Source organism: Paroedura picta, chromosome 15 (genome assembly GCF_049243985.1).
Source record: "Paroedura picta isolate Pp20150507F chromosome 15, Ppicta_v3.0, whole genome shotgun sequence".
Classification (NCBI taxonomy): Eukaryota; Metazoa; Chordata; class Lepidosauria; order Squamata; family Gekkonidae; genus Paroedura; species Paroedura picta.
The window spans coordinates 29,128,901-29,155,904 of record NC_135383.1 but is presented as its reverse complement, the minus strand read 5'-3'; the positions used below and the strand labels follow the sequence as shown (position 1 = coordinate 29,155,904).

Here is a 27,004-nt window from a genome sequence, read left to right as displayed (position 1 = left end):
GAACATCTTTCCTTCTTTCCAGCTGCCTGGAAGTAGTGATGAGATGGCTCAAGCAGAGTTGTCTGAAGCTCAGTCCTTCAAAGATGGAGGTCCTGTGGCTGGGTAGAAAGGGCCCATGTGAGAAAGTGCATCTGCCTACCCTGGATGGTGTGCAGCTCTCTACAGCTCACTCCGCCAGGAATCTGGGCATGATTCTGGATGCTTCTCTACAATGGAAGCCCAGGTCGCAAAGGTAGCATGGCCGGCATTTCACCACCTCTGCCAAGCCAAGCTACTAGCGCCCAACCTGGCCCTGGAACACCTACCCACAGTGATCCATACAATGGTCACCTCTAGACTGGACTTCTGTAACTCTATCTACGCAGGCCTGCCTTTAGCCTTGACCTGGAAACTACAGCTGGTCCAAAATACAGCGGCCAGGATCCTCACAACAACACCATGGAGATCCCACATCCAGCCCATTCTCCACCAACTGCAGTGGTTGTCAGTTGAATTCCAGATCAGATGAAAGGTTCTGGTAATTACCTTCAAGGCGGTCAGGGCCTGAGGGACCGCCTCCCTCCCCACCCCCAAAGAGCTCTACGCTCCACTACCACCAACCGGCTAATGATCCCTGGCCCTAAAGAAGCCTTCTGGCCTGAACTAGGGCCAGAGTCTTCTCTGTCCTGGCCCCCACCTGATGGAATGAGTTCCCAGATGAGATCAGGGCCCTGGCGGAGCTTAAACAGTTCCGCAGGGCCTGCAAAAAGGAGCTCTTCCGCCAGGCATTTGGTTGAGACCAGGTATAACCAACAGCAACTGAAGGGCCCGTGCTCCCCTCGCTCCTAGAACCCCACCAGAGTGCTCTGGACCTGTTTGCACCCGGAATTGAATGTGTTGGTCTAGGATGGGGATCAATCAAGAGTGTGGCCATCTGCGTGCCCAATGCACCGCCAGATGCCCTGCTGTACGCAGTGGCAGCCTGGAGGATACAGTTTCCCAGACTATAAATTCTGGGGGACTTTAACGTCCATGTTGAGCAGTCGTCTTCCAGAACTGGGAAGGACCTGGTGTCAACCAGTACTCTCCTTTTTTTTTTCTTCTCAACTCCATTTCCATGCCAATAAAAGGTTACTGGCTAACTGATAAGCTTTGGCATGACAAGTTAGTAAAGTGTAATATGAATCCTATTACTATTAGGTGGATCAAGAACTGGTTGACAAATTGCACCAAAGTGACCCTGGAGGTCCCTTCCAACCCTAGGATTCTAACTACTTCTTGTTGCTGACAGCGAGACTTTATATACCTACCATCAGGATCAGAACAAACAGGGCAGTCAGAAATAGGTGCGTGTGCACATATGCAAATATGCTTTCCATTAGCAACTGAGGAAAGCAGAGCTTACTATGTTCTTTTAGACAATTAGGACAGAAAGAGGAACTTTTTAATAACTTGTCCAACAGAGGGCAGCAGTCACTACTTACATTAACCAGTCTTGGCAGAATTTCCTGCCCTCCTTAGTGGTTTTTCCTCCTGATTCAGAGCTCAATAAAAGTGCTAAATCATATCAAGGAGCATTTTGTAGTCCCCCATTCCTTCCCTCCCCAGTCTATACATTTATGTTTAGTAATTTCAGGTACAATAATTGAAGCTCAAGTGACTATTTGCTTCATGTATTGGTCTTTATTGATCATTAATCTCCATGTTCAGTGAGAACATAATTAAGAGGATTACTGCAAAATTCAGCTAATGCAAAGGTAACTTTGCTACAATTTCACATATAGAAAACTGACAGGATTGGATGCAGAATCCAGTTGCCTGAAAAAGAATGCCAGTCCCCAGGTGCGACCTGGGGAATCCCCTGGTCTAACAGCTCATCTGGGTCGATAAAATCAGAGTCCAGTAGCACCTTTAAGACCAATAAAGATTTATTCAGGGCGTACGAGAGTGTCACCGGGGACTGGGTCTTCTAGTCTGAGCTCATCTGGGTGACAGAGATCAGTTCCCTGGAGAAAAGGTGTATTTTGGAGGGTTTACTCCTTAGCATTATACTCCATTGAAGGTTCCTTCCTGCCCAAAATGCTGCTCACACCTGGCTCTACCTCCAACCCAAAGTTGACGACAGTATGCCTGAAACATCTGTTGAAAAAGCAGGTTTTATTAGACCTTGTGACAGTGAAGTTCTGTTTCAAATGTGTGAGCACGAAGCAATTCCTGTTTAAGTCTTACCAAGTAGAGGAAGAGTTCCCCTCAGTTGCATTTCAGCATGTCGTGTTGCCCCTTCCAATGACTTGTAAAACCTTAGGAAATTATACAAAGGGAGAATAAACTAGAGACACTGGTGTTACTGTGCATTGCTTTAAAAAAGGCACCATTGAGGCTTTTCTTGGTGCAAAGGTAGAATGATCTCAGTTCAGAATTTTAATTTAAATGTTTGTGATATGGAAACATCTCCTGACGCGGCCCCTCAAACGGAAGTCTACGGATGTGATGCCTGTAGTCCCTCGCCCAGGGACCGCACCACTAGATGGAGAGCATGGGCAGCTTCAAAGAATGAGCAGCAGTGGTGGCTGGCAAGGCTCAGAGCCGAGCTCCATTTTTTTATAAAGCAAACGCACCCCATTGGTAATAATCTCTGAATCCAGGCATGGTGATGACTGCTTTCTGCCCTCCTTCCAATAGCCTTATCAATAGCAATGGAAACCCCCTTATGAGAACAGCCCTGTTGCTCCCTGAATCAGTAAGGCATAGGGGTCTCTTGGGATTTTGATAAGAACCCTAAACCCACCCTCAGTGCCTATTTCTCACTTGTGCTTAATCTGTAAGATTCCTGGGAGAATCCATGTGACAGTGAGATTATGCATATTTTTGCTTGAGATAATGAATATCAAACAACCAATAAATAAACAAATGAGTGTCTTGCAAGTGAAAACACTTTTTAATTGGGGGCTGTCATGCAGCATCTCGCTTGCTCTTAGAGAGAAAGATATTTACTTGGCTCTAACTTGGCATGAATGAATATTTTTCCGAAATGTAGGCCATGGTGCCTCAAGCAGCAGGCTGTGCCACGGGGTAGGTGCTTTGCACTCATCTGCAACAGTGCTGGCTTTTTCGACAGCCCTTGTTTGCTTCTTTATGTAATCATCCTAATATGATAAACACATATAATTCCCATAAGGCCCTGTGTTGAAGACTCAAATGTGGCAGAAGTGTGTTAGGTGGAAGGCGAGCTTGCTTGAGAGAAAGTCAAAGCGCACGCAGATCTGCTGCTCCATTGGGATTTGATGCATGCAGTCAAACAAATGCAGAGTGTTGGGTTGGTTTGTTGTTGTTTTGCAGGATTCAGTGGCAAGCAGCCCTGTGGGATTTGCCATTATTTTGACTGGAAAACCCATAGGAGTGGAGTTTCTAGGGGAGGATGCTTGGACATCTATGAGAGTTATTTTTATTTATTATATTTATACTAGTAAAAAAGCCCATTGTATTCCAAATACAATGGGCGCTAGCAAGGGGGGGAGAGAGAGGGACTGGCGAGGGCAGGGTGAGGAAAGGTGGCTTACCGGAGAGAGGGCTGCAGCAACGGTGGGCGGCTCCTTCGCGGCGGGCAGCTCCGGCAGCTCCTTTGCGGCAGGCAGCTCCTTCGGTGGCTCCTTCGCGGCGGGCGGATCCTTTGGCGGGCGGGTCCTTCGCGGCGGGCAGCTCCTTCGGTGGCTCCTTCTCAGCAGGCGGCTCCTTTGCGGCGGGCAGCTCCTTCGGCGGGCGGCTCCCTGGCTCTTCTTGCCGGCGGCCATTTTCTTGTGGCGGTGTGTTTTTAGAGGCCGGGGGCTCCCTGGCCAACGGCCTGACAAGGCGGAGGCGCTTCACTTCACGCCTCCGTCGCGTCAGGCCGACGGCAAGGAAGCAACTGCGAGCCGTGCTTCGCGCAGCTCACAGCTGCTTCCTTGTTAGTAGGGTGGGAATCGGCCGGGCCAATCGTCTGTCCAGAGGAAGGGGCCAATTGGCACCCTTCCTCATCCTGGACAGAGACCGCCCTAACTCCTCCCACACAGCCCTTATGGCTTTATTTAGTCCGCGGCGCCCTCGGCGCCGCGGGCTGTGTTAAGATACTGCCCTCCCCAGAGGCTCAGGGCAGTTTACATAAAAGGTATAAACAATATGTTTTCATGCTTTTTGTTTTTAACTACAGGGAAGTTTGTTTTGAGCTATCAAAATATCACAAAATAAGACATTTTAAGGAAGTGTTCATGAGTACCTTTTCTCACTCTTTTTGTTTCTCATGCTCTCAAGTTCCCACAGCTTTAATTGGATTTTCCTGAATATCAATCACATTTTGGCCCTATCCCTCCCACCTTATGTGATAAATATTTTTGTTTCATGTTTAAAAGAGCTAACAGCTGTTTGGTAATTTCTTTAATATTTAGAAATTGTCATTCATGATTCTCTCTATCTCTGGTTAGTTAGTTGCCATTCCCCTCTAGAGTAGGGGTAGTTTAATAGCATTTGTTATAGGGATTTTAAAATGTTTTTTTCACTATCCATAGCAACATTTTAGAGTACAGAACAAACAGACTGGGCTTCTAGTAGAATCTGGGCATCTTCTCTGCTGGCATGATAGCTGGAGAACGTCCTCATTATCTGCCCAGCAATTTACTTTTGGAATTTTTTAGTACCAGGTTAAAAATGGTCTCCAGACTTTTGGTTATGATTCATTTCCAGCCTCCCATGTTTACTGTTACTAACAGGATATTGATTTGCCACGTAGTTTTTTTTTAATAATCCACTAGAGGCAAAATCCATTGCACCCAGGAATACAACGGACACTGGCGCATACACCTGCCCTGTGACTGTCCAGGGTTCTGACCCCCCCCACTCCCTGTTTGAGCTTGAGATCCAGTGTGGTGAAGTGGCTAAAGAGTAGCAGATGCTAAGCTCAAGAGCTGGGTCTGATTCCTGCCTCCTTCACCAGATGCATCCAGCTGGGTTGCCAACTTCCTGGTAAGGGCCTGGAAACAGAGAGAGAAAGAGAGAAAACTTTTCCTGGAGAAAACAGCTACTTTGTAGGGGAACTGGCCCTCTTACCCCCCACATTGTCCAAAGGCTTGGACAGGAAGGCTGTGGGCGAGCTGCCACATTCCCCCCACCCCATTTTCCAAGAGAGCCAGCTTGGTATTGTGGGTAGGAGTGCAGACTTCTAATCTGGCAAGCTGGGTTTGATTCCCCGCTCCTCCCCCACATGCAACAAGCTGTGTGACCTTGGGCTTGCCACAGCACTGAGAAAGCTGTTCTGTTGTGGGGAGAGGAAAGGGAAGGCGACTGTAAGCTGCTTTGAGGCTCCTTCGAGTAGAGAAAAGTGACATATAAGAACCAACTCTTCTTCAGTAATATCAGGGCTCTCTCAGCCTCCCCTCCCTCACAGGGTTTCTATTATGCTGAGAGGAAAGGGAAGGCGAATGGAAGCCGTTTTGAGACTCCTTCGGGTAGAGAAAAGTGACATATAAGAACCAACTCCTCTTCTTCTTCAAAGTTTAGGCAGGGAAGGCCTAAGGGGGGCTGCCTCCTTTCTGCCCCATTCTCCATATCTCCCAAAGGCCAAGCTGGGTAGGGAAACCCATGGGGGCTGCCTGTTTCCCACCTACCCCTAAATCTCCCAAAGCCCAGGCAGGGAAGGCTACAGGGTAATTGACTGCCTCCTTTCCACCCATCCCCATCTCCCAAAGGGCAGGCCAGGCAGAGATCAGTCCCCCTGGAGGAAAGGGCTACTTGGGTGGGGGGGAAACTCTCTGGCTTTGGATCCCATGGAGGTTCAGGGATGTCAGAGACAAGGTGGAAAACAAAGAGAAATGCTAGGTGGCAATAATTGCTAATAACAATTGCTATTCAAAACAATTAATAAACTTGTTATAGTTGCTTCAATGAAAATATTTAATTGATAGCAAAATTTGCTCAAAGAACTGAAAACCTTTCAATCTGTACGTTCTTCAATATCAAAGGAAATCCAAAACAGTTGCATGTTACAATAAAACATTTAAATATTAGTCAGCAAAGAACTTACAAGGAGTTTTTCAATTACTCTTCTATGTCAGCTTTTCTCAATTTTTTAACCATTGAAAACCCCAGAAATAGCCTTCAGTCTCCCTGCCACTTTTCAGGGATGCCAGCCTCCAGTTGGGATCTAGAGGACCCCCAGAATGAAAGTTCCTCTCCAGACTTCAGATATCAATTCTCCTGGAGTAAAGAGTTGCTTGGGATGGGGCTGTGTAGCACTCCTGTCCTCCATACACACACAGATAACATAGAAGACTAAAGCATTCTTCCCTTCTCAAATTGCAAACCTTAGTAAGCACACAATCACCTTTCCATGTAGGAAACACCTGAGTGTCTCCCTCCTTGGATTGCTCAGAGAAGCCATTGGCCAGAAGGTCCAAATTTAAAGGAAAAGAATCCCATAAAAGTAAATGAACAAATAAAAAAAGACTTATTCCATCCTGCTGCAACAGCTGCTTCTGTCTGTGCTCTAGTTATTACATATCTTTAAGGCAATGGCAATTTGTACACCTTGGTGTAATGGTTAAGAACAGTGGCTTCTAATGTGGTGAGCTGGATTTGGTTCCCTGCTCCTCCACATGCTGGGTGACCTTGGGCTAGTCACAGTCCTTTAAAAAATTTTTTCTCACATTCTCAAAGTTCTCCCAGCTTGACCTACCTCACAGGTTGTCAGTTGTGAGGAGAGGAAGGGAAAACTATTATAAGCCACTCTGAGACTCCTTTGGTCAGTGATAAACAGGGCAGAAAAACCAACTCTTCTCCTGGGAATGTGCTACTGGGAAACGGTGGCTCCCCCCTCCACATGTCCCCACAGTGCTTCTGTGCCCCATCTAGTTTCTCCATCTTCCATGCCATTGGTCTCAAATTTGTTGTGATGATTTTGGAAAGACTGAAGTAAGACCAAGGGGGTATCCATATGGAAAGGAAAGTGTACAATGAGGCCAATTAGATCAAATTGCATGCAGATAAGTCACTCCCTAATGAGCCTCTTGTGGTGCAGGGTGGTAAGACAGCCAACATGCTGTCTGAAGCTCTGACCATGAGGCTGGGAGTTCGATCCCAGCAGCCAGCTCAAGGTTGACTCAGCCTTCCATCCTTCTGAGGTCAGTAAAATGAGTACCCAGCTTGCTGGGGGGTAAAACGGTAATGACTGGGGGAGGGAATGGCAAACCACCCTGTATTGAGTCTGCCAAGAAAATGCTAGAGGGCATCACCCCAAGGGTCAGACATGACTCGGTGCTTGCACAGGGGATACCTTTAAGTCACTCCCTATCTGACTGCTCCCCCTGGAAATATTTCCCCAATAGGACATGGCCCTCAACCAGGAATGGCCTACCCTGGTAATTTATCCCCAATCAGGAGACAGCCCTCAGCCAGGAAAGGCTAATAAGGGCTCAGCTCCCAATCTCCAACTTTCTACCAGTTTCAGAAGTTCGTTGGGTGCAAGCCGGCCCTTGGAGCTAGTAAGTGGTCCTACCCTCCTTGCCTCCTTCAAATCAAAGTGAACTGTACAGCCTTTGCATGCTTTCTGGAGGGGGGCTGTGGGAGATCTGGAAACAGTCTCCTGTCAGCCCTCTGGGACCCAGGGCAGCTAGGAAAAGCCTCTGCCCTGGGACTATTTACTCATATGTAAACCATGTGAGGTTTGCAATTAGCAATCTGAGAAGGGTGGAATACTTTGGGGGAAGCCATCACAAGCAATTGCAGCAGGGAACATAAGACTAATGTGGGTGGGATTGGGAAATTTGTACAATGGCTACTCTGAGCAATCCACTGAGGGAGACACTCAGGTATTTCTGACATGGAATGGAGATTGTGTGGTTCATAAGGTTTGCAATTTGAGAAGGGAAGAATGCTTTTGTCTTCGTTCTCTCTCTCTCTGGTGACGTCACTGTCCCAAGCAGCTCTTTCCTCCAGGGGAACTGAAATTTGCAGTCTGGAGAGGAACTTTCATTCTGGGGATTCTCCAGGTGCACGGTCTGTTAGCTAGCATCCCTGAACTGGCAGGGAGCCTGAGGACTATTTCTGGGGGTTCTCAATAATTAAAAATTGAGAAAAGCTGACATAGAGGGAGTATTGACTTTTATGCTTACACAAAAGTGTCTTGCCTCTGGCAAGACACCGTGTCAAATGCTTTTTGGAAGTCCAAAATTGTCTACTGGATCCCCATCAAGGGTCTCCAGGTTTTTTAGCCTGTGAGCATCTTTTAAATTCTGACACAAAGTGTTGGATGCAACCACAGAATAAGGTGGAGCTTACCACCAGAGGCCACTTTCTAAAAATGTATGGTGGGCCCAAGGGATGGTGCTAGATGAGGCCAAGTTTGGGATCCTGGTCTAGACATTTATTGAATTCTAAGATTGGAGGGAATGGCAGAGGACAGGAAGGCCTGTAGGATCATTGTCCAGGGGGTCGCGAGGGGTCGGAAACGACTTTGCACCTAACAACAACAACAAGGTTGGAGGGGCAGATCTTAGCCATGCTGACTCCTCTTCATGCTTAATTTTGGTCTGAATGACCATAAATAAAATGTGTTATTTGTTATGCTTGTTCATCAATGTGTTTCTGTATGTAATGATATTCCCAATAAGTTATGCAGAATGGCCTAACTGAACTACCCTAGATCCACTTTTAAAAAATGAGTGTGACATTTGTCTATGTTCCAGTTCTCTGGTGTAATGGTTAATACTAATAACAAATGACATATTTTAGTTGCAAAATCAGTAATTTCATGTTTGGGTTTTTTGTCAGTCCTAGAATTTCTTCTTTGTACCTCATTATTGAAGCTAATTTGTCATTCATTGTCACAGAAGAATCTGATTCAGGGACAAGTATCTATATCAAAACAGATGCATGGAATTCGTTCAGCTTGTCTGTGATCTCCCCACCTTCCTTTGGCAATCCTCTCCTACCTCTGTAAGTTCCAACAATCTGCTTTGATGGTTTTAGTGCTCTTTCAAAGAGGAGGAAAGAGAAACTAGGGAGGAGAAGCAGAAATCACATTCTATATTGGAAGGACAGTTTGTGATGGTGGCAGTTTTGCCTTCCCCTCTTCAACTGACCCCCGTTTGGTGTAGTGGGTAGGAGTGCGTACTTCTAATATGGCGAGCTGCACTCCCCCACATGCAGCCAGCTGGGTGACCTTGGGTTCCCCATGGCGCCGATAAAGCTGTTCTGACCTGTTCTGACCGTGCAGTGATATCAGGGCTCTCTCAGCCTCACCTCCCTCACAAGGTGTCTGTTGTGGGGACAGGAAAGGGAAGGTGAATGTAAGCAGCTTTGAGACTCCTTCGGGTAGAGAAAAGCAGCATATAAGAACCAACTCTCCTTCTTCTTCAGTAGTATCAGTGCCCGCTCAGCCTCATCTCCCTCACAGGGTGCCTGTTGTGGGGAGAGGAATGGGAAGACGACTGGAAGCCACTTTGAGACTCCTTTGGATAGAGAAAAGAGGCATATAAGAACCAACTCTTCTTCCTGAAAGCCACTGTTGATGTTCCTAAAGAGCAGCCCAGCTAGTTTGCTGTAACACAAGACCCTGAAATTGACATTTGGGGGACATAAAGGAAAGATGCATTTCTGCTCAAATAATCGAGGGGCATGTGTGTGGGGCTCAGATTACCACTGTTCTCCTCTTTGGCTAGAACTCTCCATGTTGCAGGGCCCCCTAACCTCCAGGATCAGCTTTTGAGCGGGGGGGGGGGGGCACCAGGGAAGAATCACAAAAGCCTGTTTCATGAGCCAACTGATATCCACATGAATCCAACATACAATTAACAAGTAACAGCAACAACCCCCCTCCCCACAAGAAAAAAGAGCCTGCCTAACAGCCCTGGCTGTGAATGTATCTAACTTGTAAGTTTCTGCAAGTGGTGCAGATCTTAGAGTGTGACTCTAAGCAGACTTCCCAGTGTGCTTAGTCCCCTCAAGCACAGTGGGTCTTTCTTCTGAGTAAGCATGGACAGGATTGGCATTTTAAAAGATTAAATAAATGTTTGTGGTCATGAGGTTTTGAAGTCTAAATAATCAGAATCCTGAAATTCAGGAAGTGTTTATCTTTCTTGCTTATTAGTTATTAATGATAATTAATAATTGTGTGCTAGTTAGCAAAAAGGCTTGTGAATTTACTATTTGCTTGCTTGTTACATCTCTGCTGTGCTTTTCAGCCAAGACTTGGTTCCCAGGGTAGTTTCTGACAATTAAAATCCATCCGAGATACAATTATTGTTGTTGTTAAGCTTTTGGCTTTAGAATGTGCCGGGGAGGAACTGAATCTTAACAGTCTTGTTGTCAATGTCAGCAATCATCCGTGGCATAGATGGATGAAAAGGCTAGGCAAAGTACTCTGGCACAGGTGCAGGGGGCATTTCCCTTTCCCCATCGTAAGGAGGCTGGCATAGCAGAGTATTTAAGAAGGCAGACTTGGTGCTGTTTGGTCAGGTGTTACCTACTCTTGGACAAACATTTGTTTTGGCAGTTTGAGCCGGGTAATGCAACCTTACAGGGCTGTTGTAAGAATGACTGTGTCAATCTATGCCAAGGGCTTTAAAACTCATTTTTATTATGAGGCGCGGAAATGAGGTGGAGAGGTAGGATAGCCCGATGGTAAGAATATCAGGCCGCTTGGTGCCGGCTGGCGAAAGAGGCTACAGTAAATCAGTGAACCTACCCTCCGTCTTCCGAGCACCTGCTCAGGCCGTCGGGTGGGGGCTCCTTGCTTCGGAGGATGCCCTGGTGAGAGCCCGAGAGCTCCGGATTCGAACTCCGGGCCCGTCTCGGCCGGCCGGGCGCAGGGCGGGAGACGAGCCGGGGGGCGGGGGGGGCGAGTGACGTCGCCGGCTGCCCCGGCGACTCTTGCTTCCAGGGTCCCCGCCCCCACGCGTCTTGGGGGCGTGGCGTGTCGGGGGCGTGGCGCGGCGGGCGCCGGCTGGCTGGCTGGCTGGCTGGCTGGCTGGCTGGCGGGCGGGGGAGGGGGCGGGCGGGAGCCCGAGCGGCGCTGAGGTAAGCAGAGGCGAGCCCACGTGTGGCGGCGGGCGGGCGGGCGGGCGGGCAGGCGCTGGCCGCTTCCCGGCTCCGTGTCTCTCCGTCTCTGGGCCGCCTCCCGCCTGCTCCTGCTCCTGCTCCTCCTCCTCAGGCGGCAGCCGCGGGGGTCGCCGGGCGAGGGCGCCGGGGGCGGCCGAGGCTGGTCCGGGGCGGGCGGGCGGGCCGGCCGGCCTCTCCTTCAGCGCGGCGGCCATGGAGGCGGACGGCGGGCAGGCCCTCTCCGGGAGCCCCAGCGACTCGCAGCACGACCCCGGGTGAGTGGGGCGCCGGGGGGGGACGGGGGGGGCGCATCTCCGCGCCGGGCCCCTCCCCCGCTCCTCCGCGGAGCTTTGGCAAGTTGGACGTCAAAATGGCCGATCTGACATCTGTGCTGAACTCTCTTCTCCTCTTCCCTCCTTCCAGCAAGATGTTCATCGGCGGCCTGAGCTGGCAGACCTCCCCAGGTAGGGGCCCGGGCGGCCGCCCCCCCCCCCGGCCGCTCTTTGTTGTTCCCGCCTCGCCTCCCCCGGCCCCCCCCCGGCCCGGCCCGGCCCCCGGCGCTGGATTGCCGAGCCCGAGTCCTCTATTCGACCTTTCCCTCCCTGCGCGCACCGGGGGGGGGGGCGCCATCTCCCTCTGGCTCTCTCTGCTCCCCTGGCCGAGCCAGTTGAACCTCACTTTCGTGTTTTCCAGGGGCTGAAATTTGGCTTTGATTTCCTTTATCTTGGGCTTTACTTTCTCTCTCCCGCATTTTCTTTCATGTTCTTTCCCTTTTCCCCCCTTCTTCACCCACAGATAACCTTAGGGATTATTTTAGCAAATTTGGAGACATTAGAGAATGTATGGTGATGCGAGATCCAACAACAAAGCGTTCCAGGTAAAATGTTCCACTTCTTTGAAACCAAAGTTTTCCTTCATGTGTGCGTGGTCTGTTTTGTTTTCTGTATACCAAGTGTCAACAAATAAAATAAAAATAGCTGGGAGTGGAAATCCTCTTTCAAAATAACTACAAAACTATTTCCGGTTGCAGTTCGGCATCTCTTATCAGTGTGGACAGTTGATTGGGGTTCTTTGGAGCAGTGCAGGGATGGAAACATGGAATGTTACAGAGTACCTTTTTGCAAGTGTCTCTGGCTTTTTTAACCAGTGATGATCATCCCCTATCAGTTCTTAACTTTTTATACAAACAGGATGAATTTAAGGTGAAAACGTATTTTGTACAAGGATGGGAAACAAAGGCTGGAAAACATTAGGTGTGAGAATGCCTTATTATCCGCTTGAGTCTTAGATTATTAAGTGGGGTAGACGTGGCAGGCTGAGATCATAACTGAGATTGAAACTGTTTTATCTTGTACATTTTTATCCTCTGGTTCTTGCTGTTCCTTTTCCCATTGGCTTTTCTCTTTTTTTTTCCAGAGGCTTTGGTTTTGTTACATTTGCAGATCCAGCAAGCGTAGATAAAGTATTAGCTCAACCCCATCATGAATTAGATTCCAAGACGGTATGTTACATTACGTGGTGGCATTGATGTTTTGCTCTCACTCTGCTTTAATGTCTCTTTTACTTCCTGCAATATTATAACTGTGACAGGCTTATTTAAAGGAGCAGTTTGCATTTTCTTTGGTTGAGTTTGCTCAAAGCACAAGGCGGTTAGCTGACTTTTAAAAATTCATTCCTTAACTTTGTTGAACTGTTGCTGATCCCCTGGAGAACATCCCCCAAATTATGGTGCCTTTTTCATTCTCCTAATTCCAGCTTAAGCAGTTAATTTTGCAAAACAATAATGTGAACTATAAAGGTGCTACTGGACTCTGATTTTATTTTGATAATAATGTGTGGCTCGACACGATCAAAGCCGATACAGGGATGACCATGAACCAACTGAAAGAAGCAGTCAGAGACAGGGATGCATGGCAAAGACTTTCCTATTAAATTGCCGAGGGTCAGACACGACTGAACGGATAACATCATCATCATCACAGTTTAGAAAGTGCGTTTGTGCGTGTGTAGAGTTCCAGTAGGCTGTTAAGTTTCTTTATGTTCAGCCAGAACCTTTTTAAAAAGTTAGGATTTGTAACCTTGCACAGAAGTATTTTTCCCCCTGTCGCCTTCTGCTGAGAGAATTTGAGAGTTTGCTTGCGGGGACTGCATCAGTTGCCTCCCTTCCAGAGTTCCCTCAGATCCTAAAATAAGTCATTTTTCAAAGATGCTGAAAAGGAGATTCACTTTTCTTTCATTAGTAAACTTTGAGCAAACTTATGATTAAAAGGTGATTGTTGCTTCTGTGATGGGTATGGGCACAGTTTTGAGAGAAGATGCAACTACCAGCATACTTAATAAAACACATAAAAACAGCTATTTCAATGAGGTTTTAAAAATATTTTTGTATTCTTGTTTAGAAAAATGTGTGCTTTCATTCAAGGGATTATATTTTTTGTATTATAAAGTTCTGCCTTGTAATGATGTTTTAAAGATAAAAGGTCAGAAACCAATCAGGCATTTTTCGTTTTTTTCCCCACTGCCCATCCCCCTTTGGAGTTGGTTTAATTTAGGGGACAATTTTTGCCGGGCTCATCTGAGCATGTACTTGAACATTCATGTACTCGAAGAAATGCTTGAACATTTTGTAATGGTTTGATTTGGTGGGGTCGAGGGTTGGTAAGAGGAGCTGCTGAGGGACCAGTTCATATGATTTTGTGGCGCTAGGGAGAGTGAGAGAGAGGCTGCATAATTTTATGCCTTAGCAATAAGCTAGTAAAAACTCAAGGAGGAAGAAAATCTGTTTTGCCATAAGAGAAGCTAACTATTTTGGTGGAACAAAATAGTGGCACCTTTAAGACTAACAAAGTTGTATTCAACTATTTTTGTCTCACCTTTATCCTCCGTAACAAGATTGGATCCTCAACTGTATATTCAGTTCCATTAGCATACAGGGTGTATAATAGCAAAGCAGGAAGGGAAATCTATCCTTCCCCAGGGGCTTCCAATTAAAAAACAACAACCTGATAGTAGGAAAGCCAGCAAAGGGAGGGAAAGAAGAGGCTCACAAGGGATGAGCACACCACGGTGTATACTTAAGCTTCGTTCTCATAGTAATTTTCCCATGAGGTGGGGAGGGGAAAGCTAGGAAATGGGAGGAGGAACGCCTGCATTGTTTTGATTTAGGATGTCATCGAGCAAGAGAAGATGACCTCTGTTTGATTATGATGTGGCGCACTCTCAGACTTGAGAGTGTCACTGCTCAAGGCCCTCTGTTCTGTTGTTGCTGAATTGCTTTTGTCTTATGAGCTGCTGATTTGTAGACTTCTGATAGTTACTTGACATTCAGCATTGCTTAGCATTTGACTCTGTTTCAACGTTCAGTACAGGAAGCAGCTCGGTTGGGTTTTGACATGGAAGGCGTTGCATTAAAAGCTGGGTCTAGGTAATGGCCATTTGTATCAGAAATAGCACTATTATTATAGTGATTTCCTAGAGGACTTGTAGATACAGTAAGTAGCATTGTATCTAATGAACTAATTTTTTAAAAGTAGACTTTATTTTCTATTGGCTGTTTTTCTATTTCTTTTTTTACCTTCAATAGCTGACGGGGATGTACAACAGGTATGGATTTACCATGCTGACCACAAATAACTCTGAAAGCATTGCTTTTGGTTTGGAGAACATTGAAGCCCTGCCGATGCAAAGAGCACCCATTTTTGTTGATTTTTGGACCTCATGTATTGAGTATCTTGCTTTAGAACTGAAAGGCTTAACAAATGCCAGTGGAAAATCACAAAAACAACATTGTGGGAATTTGGTTCGGCTTCACTAGGCAGTTCTTTCTTTTCCTTGGCTTAGTTTTCTGCTTCTAAAGAGCAACAATTCGAACTTTTTGGGAGTTCATGGAACAATTGTATGTCTGTCCTCAACTCTTCACCCTTCCCCTCCAAATTCTTTGGGCAACTTAATGGGAAATCTACACCTGTTGTATTTCTCTGGTAGACAAGAGCCTAGCCAGTGCTGAATACATACATAGATAATGTTAATCTCTATGAAAAGTTTGGCTTTGTAGATGAAGTATTTATGAGTTCTCTCTTTTCTCTGCTTTGTGAATTATACATTGGCATGTAATCACTTATTTCTCAGGTAGATGGTTTTCTTAAATGCTTGTTCTCACATGGGGAAGGGTGTGATAGCACAAACCCATGAAAGCCGTTGAACAAAGGGCAACTTGCAAACATCCTCTATTGTGGAGGCAGCAAATGCAGGTTATGTTAACCCAGGAAAGAGGTTCTGCTGTCACCAGTCAGTTGAGCAAAACTTTTTCTCCCTGAGCAGTTCAGTCTCAGCATGCATATAGAGGGTAGGCTGTACAAGAGTGACCCCCATCTTACAAGTAATTGGCAATAATGGCTTGCAAACCTCATTTCTAAAATGGCTGCAGTCATCTTTAAGCTTTAGAAAAAGGGCTCCCACCCCACTACTTGGAAACACACTTGCAGTCTTCTCCTTAACATGCTCAAAATCTTTTGGAAGAAATTTATAAACTCCTGTGATAATGTGCATGTCTGCCCTGTTTTGTCCTCAAAAATAAATTGTTTATACATTTAGAAAGATATTCCAGGTGAGTATAGGATTTGTTTACATGAAGCAATTCCTAAATATTTCAGGTGGAAATAGTGAGTCTTGTAATTCTTTGGTCCTATACATCAGTGGTCCCCAACCTGCGGGCCGCGGCCCGGCGCCGGGCCGCAAAGGCCATGGCGCCGGGCCGCGGCTCCCTCTCCCTGCCCCCCCCCGCAGTAAAAAACTTCCCCGGCCGCAAGGTTGCGGCCCGGGAAGCTACTTACTGCGGGAGGGCGGGGAGAAGGAATGAGGGCCGGGCTGCGCCCGTGCAGGCCGCGCCGGCGCGGCCCGCGGGTGCGACCCGATCTGCGGGCGCGGCCGGGCGCGGCTCGCGGGTGCGGCCGGCGGGCGGGCGCGGCCGGGCGCGGCTCGCGGGCGCGGCCGGGCGCGGCTCGTGGGTGCGGCCGGCGGGTGCGGCCGGGCGCGGCCCGATCCGCGGGCGCGGCCGGCGGGCGCGGCCCGAAGCGTGGGCGTGGCCCGCGCGGTCCCTGCGGGCGCGGCCCGATGCCCTGCCGGTCCCCAGCCTAAAAAAGGTTGGGGACCACTGCTATACATATTTACTGAGTAGCTAAGTTTAATGTGTAATTTTGAATTGCAGTCATTCAGTTCCCTACATGATATCTTCATATTTGGGTAAATGGCTGTTGCAAATGTACAGTTTTGACTTCAAGGCTGCAAGGCCATTATCAATAATATTAAATGTTCTATGGTTTGGGTTAGAGTTTGATAACTTTTGTTCACACAGTGAACAAATGCACATAGCCTTGAATAATACGGTATCAGGTTAAATAGGATTTTTTAAGCCACAATAAAACCTTTCCTGTTCAGGTAGTTTATTTTCACAGGAGGTAAACCTAAGTCATCCAAGATGATGGCTTCTTCTGAGTTCAGAACCTGTGCTTTTAAATGACTCTTCTCTTCGATTACTGATAAAAGCTTAATTAGGAATGCAGTTGTAAAAGTACATTTCTTGTGGGTTGTTTAGCTTCGTGTTTACTTAGAACTGACAAATGCTAATCTAAAGCAGGAAATAGCAGCACTCCAAACAAAAACAAAAAAATTACTAATGCCCAGAAGGTGGTATGCTTGAAAATTGAAAAGTATTTCTTCCTAAAATGTTAATAACCATACATAACTTGATGCCTGACATTTGGTGGCCAAATTTGGCTATGGAGAACTCCAGGCTATGTGTTTTGAAGACTCAAGTTTGCTCTGTTATAAATTTTATAATGTATGGGTTCGCTTTCTCTTAATTCTTTTCTTTAGCCTTGGTACCAATTAGTTGCTCTCAAAAGGCTCTCCCTACCTGAGAAATAAAGTGTATATTTTCCCTCTTTTTCCTTTCCACATACACAATACACAAATTATGTTGCTTTCCTTTTTTTTCCCCCTTTGCAGATTGATCCTAAAGTTGCATTTCCCCGACGAGCTCAACCTAAGGTAAGAAGGAAGAATCGATAATAGGATTTTAGGCACGTAGACAGGCTTGTTGCTGGGCAGTTCACACTTTGCAAGGAGGGGTTTGGGGTGGCTCTAATGTAGAAGAATTTGCATTGGAGGCTTTTTTAAAGACTTGGAATACCTCGTGTCTTAGGATCACAGAAGAATTCTGCTTTGTATGAACTAAATCCTGTCTCCAAGTCTAGCCATCTCCTGGTGGACTCTTTTGTCATTGTGTGTCAGGCTGAAGAAGCCTCGGTTCTTTTCTTTCCCTCTGAACTTAATTACCATATATTGCTGTGTTGAAGAACTGTTTCAGCTAAGGATCTCTTCTCTGTTTGAGGATGAACTTTCCAGCAGAGATAGACCAGGGTGATTCTCTTGATGGTTGACTGCTGTGTGTGTGCATAGTTGCTCTCCCTCCCTTGTGTCCATCTTGTACATAACTTTTCTAAGTTCTGTTGATGAGCCTCTGGCTGCTGTTCGAAAGGTCTGAATTCTTTCAAGAGCTTGGGCATGCTTGGGAAAGAAGCATTGAAACAAAGAGCCTTAAGTATGATTGGATAAGTGACCTGTTCTTTTTTAAGGACTGCCTTGTTTTAATGCCTTGGGTTTCTTGCAAGGACATGCCAATCATGTTCAAAGGAGCTTTTGTATGACTGCTACCTCTGAAACAGATCCGACACCCAGGCTACTGAAAGGACAACTTTTGGAGCTGGCTGTAGGTGTTAGCACGATCCTGCTGCTGTCTGCTTTGAAGTGGAGGAAATACTTTCAGTCTGTGCTGCTGGGCACATTGAGTTCTCTCCCCCCCTTTCCAAAATGCATGCTGAAGTCATACTTCTAAACTGGTGCTGTAACATCTAGCACTAATGGCACATCCCCTAGAGCAGTGGTCCCCAACCTTTTTATCGCCGGGACCACTCAACGCTGGGGACCACTCAACACCTTTTACTGAGGCCCGGTGTGGGGGGGGTAGTTTACCCCTCTACTCTCAACCACTGCCCTAGCGCTCTCTGATCGCTATGGTAATGTTTAAACATCCCTTCAAAATAAGATACAGACACGCCACAACAATGAAGTGTGTTGTAAAGGGCTGGGAGGGATGAAGTAAAGGGCCGGGGGGGGGGGGGGAGAAGGCGTCCTTCGGGGCCCACCTCCAGTTAGTCGAAGGACTACATGTTGTCCGCAGCCCACAGGTTGGGGATCGCTACCCTAGAGTGTTCCCTGTTGGAACCAGGAGGTTCTGTGCACTTGGCTGGCATTGCTCTTTTTTCCATTGGGGAGTGGAAGGAAGGAGGTCATGCAATTTTGGTCAGTAGGTAGGCATGGGGATATCTTCCTGAAGATTTGTCCAGTCAGGAAGAAAAAAAAGGGAGCAAATGAATTGGGCTGGTTCCCATTGTGTAGCAGTAGGCATTAGCAGTAGTGGAGTACAGGAGTAGTTTTGGCACTATTTGTCCTCCCTTATGACATACTTGACTAAACTTGAAGCCATAGGAGGGCTTTTAGCTATGTAACCCTCTTCCCTCAGCTATAATAGGATGATATAGAAAAATACCTTATTTTGAGAAAAAAAGTCCTTGTGGCTCTGAAGAAGAAGAAGAAGAGTTGGTTCTTATATGCTGCTTTTCCCTACCTGAAGGAGGCTCAAAGAGGCTCAAATTTGTAGTAGGATGATTTGTGCTACATGAGTCTGAGAGCTGTAATATTGTAGAGTAGTTCATCATTTGCTTGGACTACATGTTTACATTCTTATTGTGTGTTTATTATGTATTTTAGATTGGTTATAAATTTGGTTTTAATTGATTGTATTCCATTTATCTACACAGATCTACGGCCATATTAAAAGTCTACTATTTGGCACTGAAGGCTTTCCAAAAGCCATATGTGAACACACCCAGACTTAATTTCTTAGAACTTATGGGCACAGGTGGGTTGTTTACTAGAGTTCAGTCAGCTAGCCCTGTATACTCTGTAGTTTCTGCAGACTTCTCTTTCACTGTGTGTGAGTTTTTCCCCCTTGATCTTCAGAAGACTCATGACTGTGAATTTGAAGATTCACAGTCATGAGTCCTCTGAAGATCATGGCTTGAAAGGCTGATTTTCTGTCCATTTGTTTTGCTTTTCTGCATATTTGTTAAGGACAGTGATTCTGGAGACCCAGTCCAGGAAGCAGATAGGTGTCACACTGGATTTGGAAAGATTTTGGTCTGTTGGAAGGTAGTGTTCTGTACGTGCACTTTTAACATTTAACTCCATGGTGTTAAATTAAAAAGGTATACCCAGAAATGGAAATGGAAAGACCACATATGTTGCTGTAGAAAAATAATTGGGACCCATGTGTGGAAAATTAATTCAGAAATGTTATAAATTAAGAAGCAAACAAAGCACCAGTACTAAGTTATCCCCTTATATTGCATTTTACAACTTAAATAGATGCAGTTGCAGGAGTAGTTGAAACATGAACCCCAAAGTTGCAACAATCCGGTTTCCTGGCCCCAGTATGAATATTCTAATGGATTATATCACTCACTTTCAATATCACTTTTCCTAGTGTTGCTTATTAAAAAAAAAAACTAGTGGCCAAAGGTAGCCAGTATATTCAACTATTACCATTTAAAATATTCTGGAATACCTTGCTGTTGAGTCCCATGTCAGAGTTTCTTGATTGAGCACATTTCAAAAGAGTAGCCATGTTGGTTTGTAATAGCAGAACAAAATTCAAGTCCAGTAGCACCTTTGAATTTCAATGCGATTTTCTAGGGTATAATTGGGTATATGCCCACAAACCCAATTGCAAAATGCATTTGATTCAGGCATTCTGATGAATTGCAACTTGTTGTCTACTGGGAAGTCTTTAATCTCAAAGCTGTGTGGGAGGAAGGGTGAAAGCCCTAGGATTTCAGAGGCTTGTTCTTGAACTCATAGTTTGGTAGGTCTTCTGAATGCCAAAAAGAAATTACTACCTGACATGTACCCAGCTTGCTGGGGGGTAAACGGTAATGACTGGGGAAGGCACTGGCAAACCACCCCGTATTGAGTCTGCCATGAAAACGCTGGAGGGCGTCACCCCAAGGGTCAGACATGACTCGGTGCTTGCACAGGGGATACCTTTACCTTTACCTTTACCTGACATGTATATAACTCTCTTTTAAGGCTACACTGTTTTTTTTTTACAAACGGAAACATCTATGTGTTATATTTACAGTTATTAATAGTGATACACAAAAACTTCAAGGATACATTGTTGTTCATTTTTTGGAGCCCTGGGCCACTGGCTCAGCTGCCTTTCATGTAAAATGCCTACAACAGGTTCATGGTTGTTGCTCTTCCTTCCCTTATGTTTGTTCCAGGTCCCGCATGTTTTCTTTCACCAGTGGCTTTTGCTCCAATTCACACTGAATAAATAACCACAATGGAATGTCAAATATCATAATAATTAGCAGTCTTCTATTTTCTTTATACAAACTCAATGATAATGTATAATACAAATGAACATTTGTATTACACATTATCATTGAGTTTGTATAAAGAAAATAGAAGATTGCTAATTGTGTACCTTTTGTATACCTTTTCTAATTGTAAGACTATCTGTATACCTGTTCTGTTTGTATAATTATTTTGATATTTGACATTCCATTGTGGTGAGTTTATTTCTTGTTGAATTTGCCACAAGGTTCCCTGTTCTTTTTGTTACCAGTTCACACTGAAGCTGTGGAATTGCTACAGAGTTCACCATTTTTGTGCAATGCATCGTCCTAAATTGCTGGGGGTTACAGATTGGGGCAAAGAATTTAATATTATGAGGATGTGCCAGGTTAGATGGAAAGCACTGGAAAACCAAAAGCATGCCGAATACGTATTCTTACGTAGTGTGTATTACGTAGTGTGTGTCAGGCTTAAGGTGTTGGTTATCACCTTTAAGGCCATACACGGTCTGGGCCCAGTATACCTGAGGGACCGCCTCTCCTCAGAGAGCCCTGCGCTCTACTACATCCAACCTCCTGGTGGTCCCTGGCCCCAAGGAAGCCTGCTTGACCTCAACCAGGGCCAGAGCTTTCTCTATTTTGGCCCCCACCTGGTGGAACGAGCTCCCAAGGAGATCAGGGCCCTGACAGAACCTAAACAGTTCCACAGGGCCTGCAAAAGGGAGCTCCTCTGCCAGGCATTTGGTTGAAGTCAACCAAACCACCATTTCCAGTTGGCCCTCAAGCTCCCCCCCTCTACGACTAAAATTAATCGGTTGCCCACAGGGTCCAGTAAGAGTTGAGCTGAGGCTCTTACAATTTCTATTTTATGTATCATTGCTATTATCATGTTAAATTATTATTGTTATAATATTACTGCTGTTACTGTTACCCGTTACCATGTGTTAATTGTATCCTCCCTGTTTTCTGTAAACCGCCCTGAGCCCTCGGGGAGGGCGGCATATAGATAAAATAATAAATTAATATAAGCATGGCAACAAAACAATCTGGCACAGAGTGAAAGAGGGAGGTGGATCATGTTCTCTCAACAGGTCTTTTGTATTGCTGCTTTGGTTTTTAGAACAGGATTTTCCAGAATGGCAGAACTGTGTCCAAGTTCTACGCAAAAATCTGGAGGCTGTTGCATTTTAAAGAAAGAGCACAACTGAGCCAAAAACAACCCTTCCTCCCAAGATATAAGCATATGGTTTAATATTTTGATTGTAATCAATGGGAGCAAAAACTGTGACTTATGGATAGGCATTTGACAATTTATTTGCTTCTAAAAAAATCTAAGTCCCCCTCCTGCCTTTGGTTTCCAAAGTTTTCTCCAATATTCAGGATAGACTATTGTAGTTTTTTGCTGTCTTAATATATTAACTTTTTTGTTGCTTAGTAGCTTGGTGAAGAATGCTTTGTAAGGCTTAGATGGTATTCTTTAAAGATTGTGGGTAATATGAAGATTTCTGATCATGCAAACAGTTACAATCCTGCTTATTTAAGCTTTTATTTTTCCCTTAGTGAATTAGTGAATGTCGCAAAGATACAAAGAAAATATCAAAGCAAATGACTGCTTCCAGGCTCAACATATGCTGCCTTTCCAGGTGGAAAGCTCCCAGTTTGTTCTGCAGCTGGCTTTACTATTAACCTGTTGTGATTTTTGGATGTGAGCAAACAGCCTATCTTGACCCCCTCAAGACTTTCCAAGTCATCTCCTGCTTCCTGGGATCTTTAAGGATGCAGGCTGGCTTTGCATGTTTGTAATTAAACAGTAACATATAGAATAGAAGAGTATTCTAGAATATTTTCTTTTGATTGTTGGTCTGCTATACTTGAGGCCCTCAGTTAAGTAATAGGCCAACATGTGGTCCATCTGGTCTCATTAGGAATGGGGGATCTTCCAGAGTCCTCTGGAATGATTTCCCATTTGCTGCCAGGTCTGATGCCTGGAGAAGGGCGCTGGCCCTCAAATTATACCCCCCCCCCCTTGCAGCTTGCACTCACACCTGTGTTACTTAATTATTTATAGCTCTGTGGGGTGCTTCAAGCCCTGGTCATGCTTGAGTAACCAAGGGACTCATAGGCTGAGGTGAGCTTCCCCAGCAGTGCCTGAGTAACTAGGGGCTCCAGGCTGCCTCTGTCATCTTAGGGTGAGCAATGGTTACTGACAGCAATTGATCTTTGTCTCTGGTATGCTGAGGGGGGATGGGATTTGGCTATCGTTGTGGATTTAGGGTGTGTTATACGGAGATCAGTGGGATTTGCTATTTTGTGTTGTGCTGCTGTTCCTGGGAAGCCATTCCTAGGTCTCCAGCTATCTTTAGGTGTGATTGATTATATTTAAAATCATTTATGGCTCCTGTTACTTTTTGGTCTTTTGTTTGTCTGTTGTGACTTCAGCAATATCCAATCTTATACCTGTTTGTGCCATGTTAGATCCTTCTATGATGCTGCAAAGGGGTCACAAGGTTGGTATGATCCTTGTAAATTGTGCTTCTTTAGCTCGGATCTCATAAGTTGCCTGCGTATTTACAGCAGGTTGCAGATGTGTAATCCTACACTCTTCTTGAACTGAGCAGCCAAATGGCTTTTGTTTTAAGAATCTTGCTGTAGGTATTTTAACTTGTCTGAAGCTTTGTTTCATGGCCAGTGCTGGGTCAGGCACCTGCTGCAGCTTGGAGAATGAAAGGATATAAACTAACTTCTTAAAGTTGCTCTCCAGGAGTAAAACATTTAATAGTTTAATAATGAAAATCTTGAGTGAGCTCTGGTGGTAATATGCACATGGATCAACAAAGACCAAATTTGTTGTGTTTGTATTTCTCCTTTTTGGGCCAGTGCTTACAGTTTGGAGCCAAATACAGTGCTAGCTGGGTGTATTGTGTCAGTTGTGTAAGATGCTGGTGTGTGTATTTTCTTTGTATTTCCTCCCCGCAAAGGGCTGCGGAATCTTGAGCCTCTTTCTCTCAGAGAAGGGACTAGTCTGTGTGCGGGAGCCTGTGCTTTAAACCAAGATCGTTTTCATGCCTCATCCATCAATATGACTGCTGTTGGAATTTTTCAGTAGCTATTTTCATAATCCACTTTCTCCACTTTGATTGGATGAACCAGAGAAAAGAAGCTGGCAGTTTTGCAGACTGCAGCTTTTTGCAAGCCCCCCTCCATTTGGGAGGCTGATGTTGTGGTGGTTTGCTTGAGGAATGTAGACAGGAGGGGTGTGTAGACAGATGGCTGGGATCCTGAGTCAGCCCCCGTCCCCACAAACTTCCCTATTCAGATCCTGATATAGAAGAAGAGGAGTTGGTTCTTATATGCTGCTTTTCTCTACCTGGAAGAGTTTCAAAGTGGCTTCCAATTGCCTTCCCTTTTGTCTCCCCACCACAGACACCCTGTGAGGTGGGTGAGGCTGAGAGAGCCCTGATATTACTGCCCGGTCAGAACAGCTTTCTCAGTGCTGTGGCGAGCCCAAGGTAACCCAGCTGGCTGCATGTGGGGGAGGAGCAGGGAATCAAACCTGGCTCACCAGATTAGAAGTCTGCACTCCTAACCACTACACCAAGCTGGCTCATATAGCTGTTGATCTGAAGGACTGTTCTTTAGGGAGCAGTAGTGGCTCAGTGGTAGTAAGCCAGTGTGTGTGGCTGGGTGGGCTGAGCATCTTGAGAGAAAAGGCAGGTTAAAAAGCTACTCTGTGTGTGTGTGTGTGTGTGTGGGGGGGGGGGGTGATGTGGTAAATCCTAGTTTGGCCTGAGCTGGGTAGCCCAGGCTAGTCTGATCTTGTCAGATTGTAGAAGCTAAGCAGGGTCAGCTATGAATTGTAGCTGGATGGAAGATGGCCAAGGAAGTCCAGGATTGCCATACAGAGGCAGGTTGTTGAGAGGCAACCTGCTTCTTCCTGTCTCTTACCTTGAGAACTGTATGAAATTACCAAAATGTCAGTTGTAACTTAACAAAACAAAAAACAAACCTTGTTTCAATCCCTAACATCTCTGTTAAGGAGTGCTGGGATAAAGGTCTCTGCCTAAGACTTGTTGGGGTAGATTAGACTCAGTCGGATGGAGCAAAGGTCGGACTTGGTATAAGGCAGTGGGATATATTCCCTTTATATGTCTCTGGACTTCAACTTGAGACCCAGGCAGTGGGCTCCTAAATTCACCCTTTCCTTCCCTGCTTTCCTTATGTGAACAACAAAAGAGGCTTGGGTGGGGTTTTTGCTTTTCTTGATCCCTATTTGGGCCTAGTCATGAGCTTAGGGAAATAAGCAGCTGCTGTGGTTATGGATTGTCTAAGCCTGTGCTGCAGTTTCCTCTGGAGAAGGTGAGCCCTTTGGCTGGAAAGCGAATCCTTTGGCCCTTTCTGGGTTTGTTGCTGGCCACTTCAGTTTTTCTTATATTCAAAACATGATCGCTGTTTAGACTGGGCAAAAAATGCTAACCATTTAGGCTTTTTAGAGATAATCTAATCTTACATTGATGTTTTGTTAGTGTCAAAACATGACAAAAGACTGGGGGAGAGGGAGGGTGGGGAAGAAAGGACAATTTTTGCATTAAGACGAGTTTTGTGTGTGTGTTGTCGTCATAATGCCCTGTGTTGAAACAGGCGGATGATTTACATCTGGCTATTCATTTCTCATTTTTTGCTTGCTTTTCCTCTTACCAATGTCTATTTGTCAGGCTCCCTCTGATGAGACCTAAGGATCCATTCTCTCACACGCTAGCCTTTTTGCTGCTTGGATGTAGGGCAGAAGAGAGCAGAGAGGTTTGTCATTTGGGCAGTGCCCTTTGCAGTTTCTCTCTGCTTCCCAACTTTCCGAGCCTCACCATCTACCCAGGCACTCAGCTGTTATCAGCCTGGGGGTAGCTCTGCTAATGACTGATCTGAAACCATCAAATTCAGTTATTTGTCACTGCCTGCGACAGCGAAGTTAATGATAATAGATTCTTTTTTTAGCTGGCTGCTTCATCTGTTGCTCTCTGCACTCTTCCCCGCCCCTTGTGTTATACTGAGAACCATGTCTACTGAGGAGGCACAGGTCTTGTTTTTGGGCAGGTGATTGGAAATAACCTGTGCCTCTTGCAAAAGGGGAACGGAAGCAACGTTTGTGTATCAGTCTGATTTGTTTCCTTTCTTCCATCTACATTTTTTTTCTGGCCTTGGCATTCTCCAGGTAATTTTGGGGGCAGGTTGACACTGAAAGTTCTAGCTGAGTTAGTAGCCTTAAAAAAAGTGATGGTGCATGCTCCATGTTGCCTCTGTGTTGCTGCTATTCGTTTTCAGATATGGGCCCTCTGCTTCTCCTACAGAATGTTAGTAGGTTTGCTGTTATTTTTACATTTATATTCTGCCCTTTCCTGGCAGCGCAGGGCAGATCACATCCGTTTCAAAAATACAAAGTTAAATATATAATAAATTAAACATGTACAAAAATGTATATAGATACGTCCTTATTATTTTTTGAAATGTGCTTCATGTGTGTTTGATATTAACAATTATATTAGAGTCCAGCAGCAACTAAAAGGCCAACAAGATTTTAAGGGTATGTGCTTCTGAGAGTCATAGAATCATAGAGTTGGAAGGGGCCATACAGGCCATCTAGTCCAACCCCCTGCTCAATGCAGGATCAGCCCTAAGCATCCTAAAGCATCCAAGAAAAGTGTGTATCCAACCTTTCCTTGAAGACTTCCAGTGAGGGGGAGCTCACCACCTCCTTAGGCAGCCTATTCCACTGCTGAACTACTCTGACTGTGAATTTTTTCCCCCTGATATCTAGCCTATATCGTTGTACTTGAAGTTTAAACCCATTACTGCGTGTCCTCTCCTCTGCAGCCAACAGAAACAGCATCCTGCCCTCCTCCAAGTGACAACCTTTCAAATACTTAAAGAGGGCTATCATGTCCCCTCTCAACCTCCTTTTCTCCAGGCTGAACATTCCCAAGTCCCTCAACCTATCTTCATAGGGCTTGGTCCCTTGGCCCCAGATCATCTTCGTCGCTCTCCTCTGTACCCTTTCAATTTTATCTACGTCCTTCTTGAAGTGAGGCCTCCAGAACTGCACACAGTACTCCAGGTGTGGTCTGACTAGTGCCGTATACAATGGGACTATGACATCTTATGATTTTGAGGTGATGCCCCTGTTGATACAGCCCTAAATGGCATTCACCTTTTTTACTGCTGCATCACACTGCCTGCTCATGTTTAGTTTACAATCCACAAGTACCCCAAGGTCTCGTTCACACACAGTGTTACCTAGAAGCGTATCCTCCATCCAGTAGGCTTGCTTTTCATTTTTCTGACCCAGATGCAGAACTTTACACTTATCTTTATTAAATTGCATCTTGTTCTCATTTGCCCATTTTTCCATTGTGTTCAGATCTCGTTGAACTCTGTCTCTATCTTCTGGAGTATTTGCCAGTCCTCCCAATTTGGTGTCATCTGCAAACTTG

The 27,004-nt window shown here is 45.6% G+C and overlaps 1 protein-coding gene and 1 long non-coding RNA gene across 29 annotated transcripts in view; one reads left to right on the top strand and one right to left on the bottom strand.

Moving 5' to 3' along the window:
- Positions 1–1,664: 1,664 nt before the first annotated feature.
- On the bottom strand, positions 1,665–11,017 carry LOC143824635 (uncharacterized). Its single transcript, XR_013226815.1, has 4 exons — positions 10,691–11,017; positions 3,540–4,982; positions 2,209–2,279; positions 1,665–2,118 (listed from the first exon to the last, which is right to left on the bottom strand). It is a non-coding gene; the product is annotated as an uncharacterized LOC143824635 (long non-coding RNA).
- A 52-nt stretch (positions 11,018–11,069) lies between these two features.
- The window catches only part of MSI2 (musashi RNA binding protein 2), an 833,820-nt gene continuing 817,885 nt past the window's right edge, over positions 11,070–27,004 (top strand). For 9 of the 28 annotated variants that reach the window (XR_013226812.1, XR_013226811.1, XR_013226810.1 and 6 more), the window contains exons 1-5: positions 11,072–11,318; positions 11,467–11,507; positions 11,839–11,920; positions 12,460–12,544; positions 17,050–17,091. Coding sequence is in view for 20 of the 28 variants with exons in the window: in XM_077312084.1 (XP_077168199.1) it covers positions 11,257–11,318; positions 11,467–11,507; positions 11,839–11,920; positions 12,460–12,544; positions 17,050–17,091 (312 nt within the window). In the remaining 8 variants the exon portion in view is untranslated. Of the gene's footprint in view, positions 11,319–11,466; positions 11,508–11,838; positions 11,921–12,459; positions 12,545–17,049; positions 17,092–27,004 lie in introns of all 28 variants that reach the window. The other 19 variants (XR_013226808.1, XR_013226807.1, XM_077312083.1 and 16 more) reach the window with 6 other exon arrangements.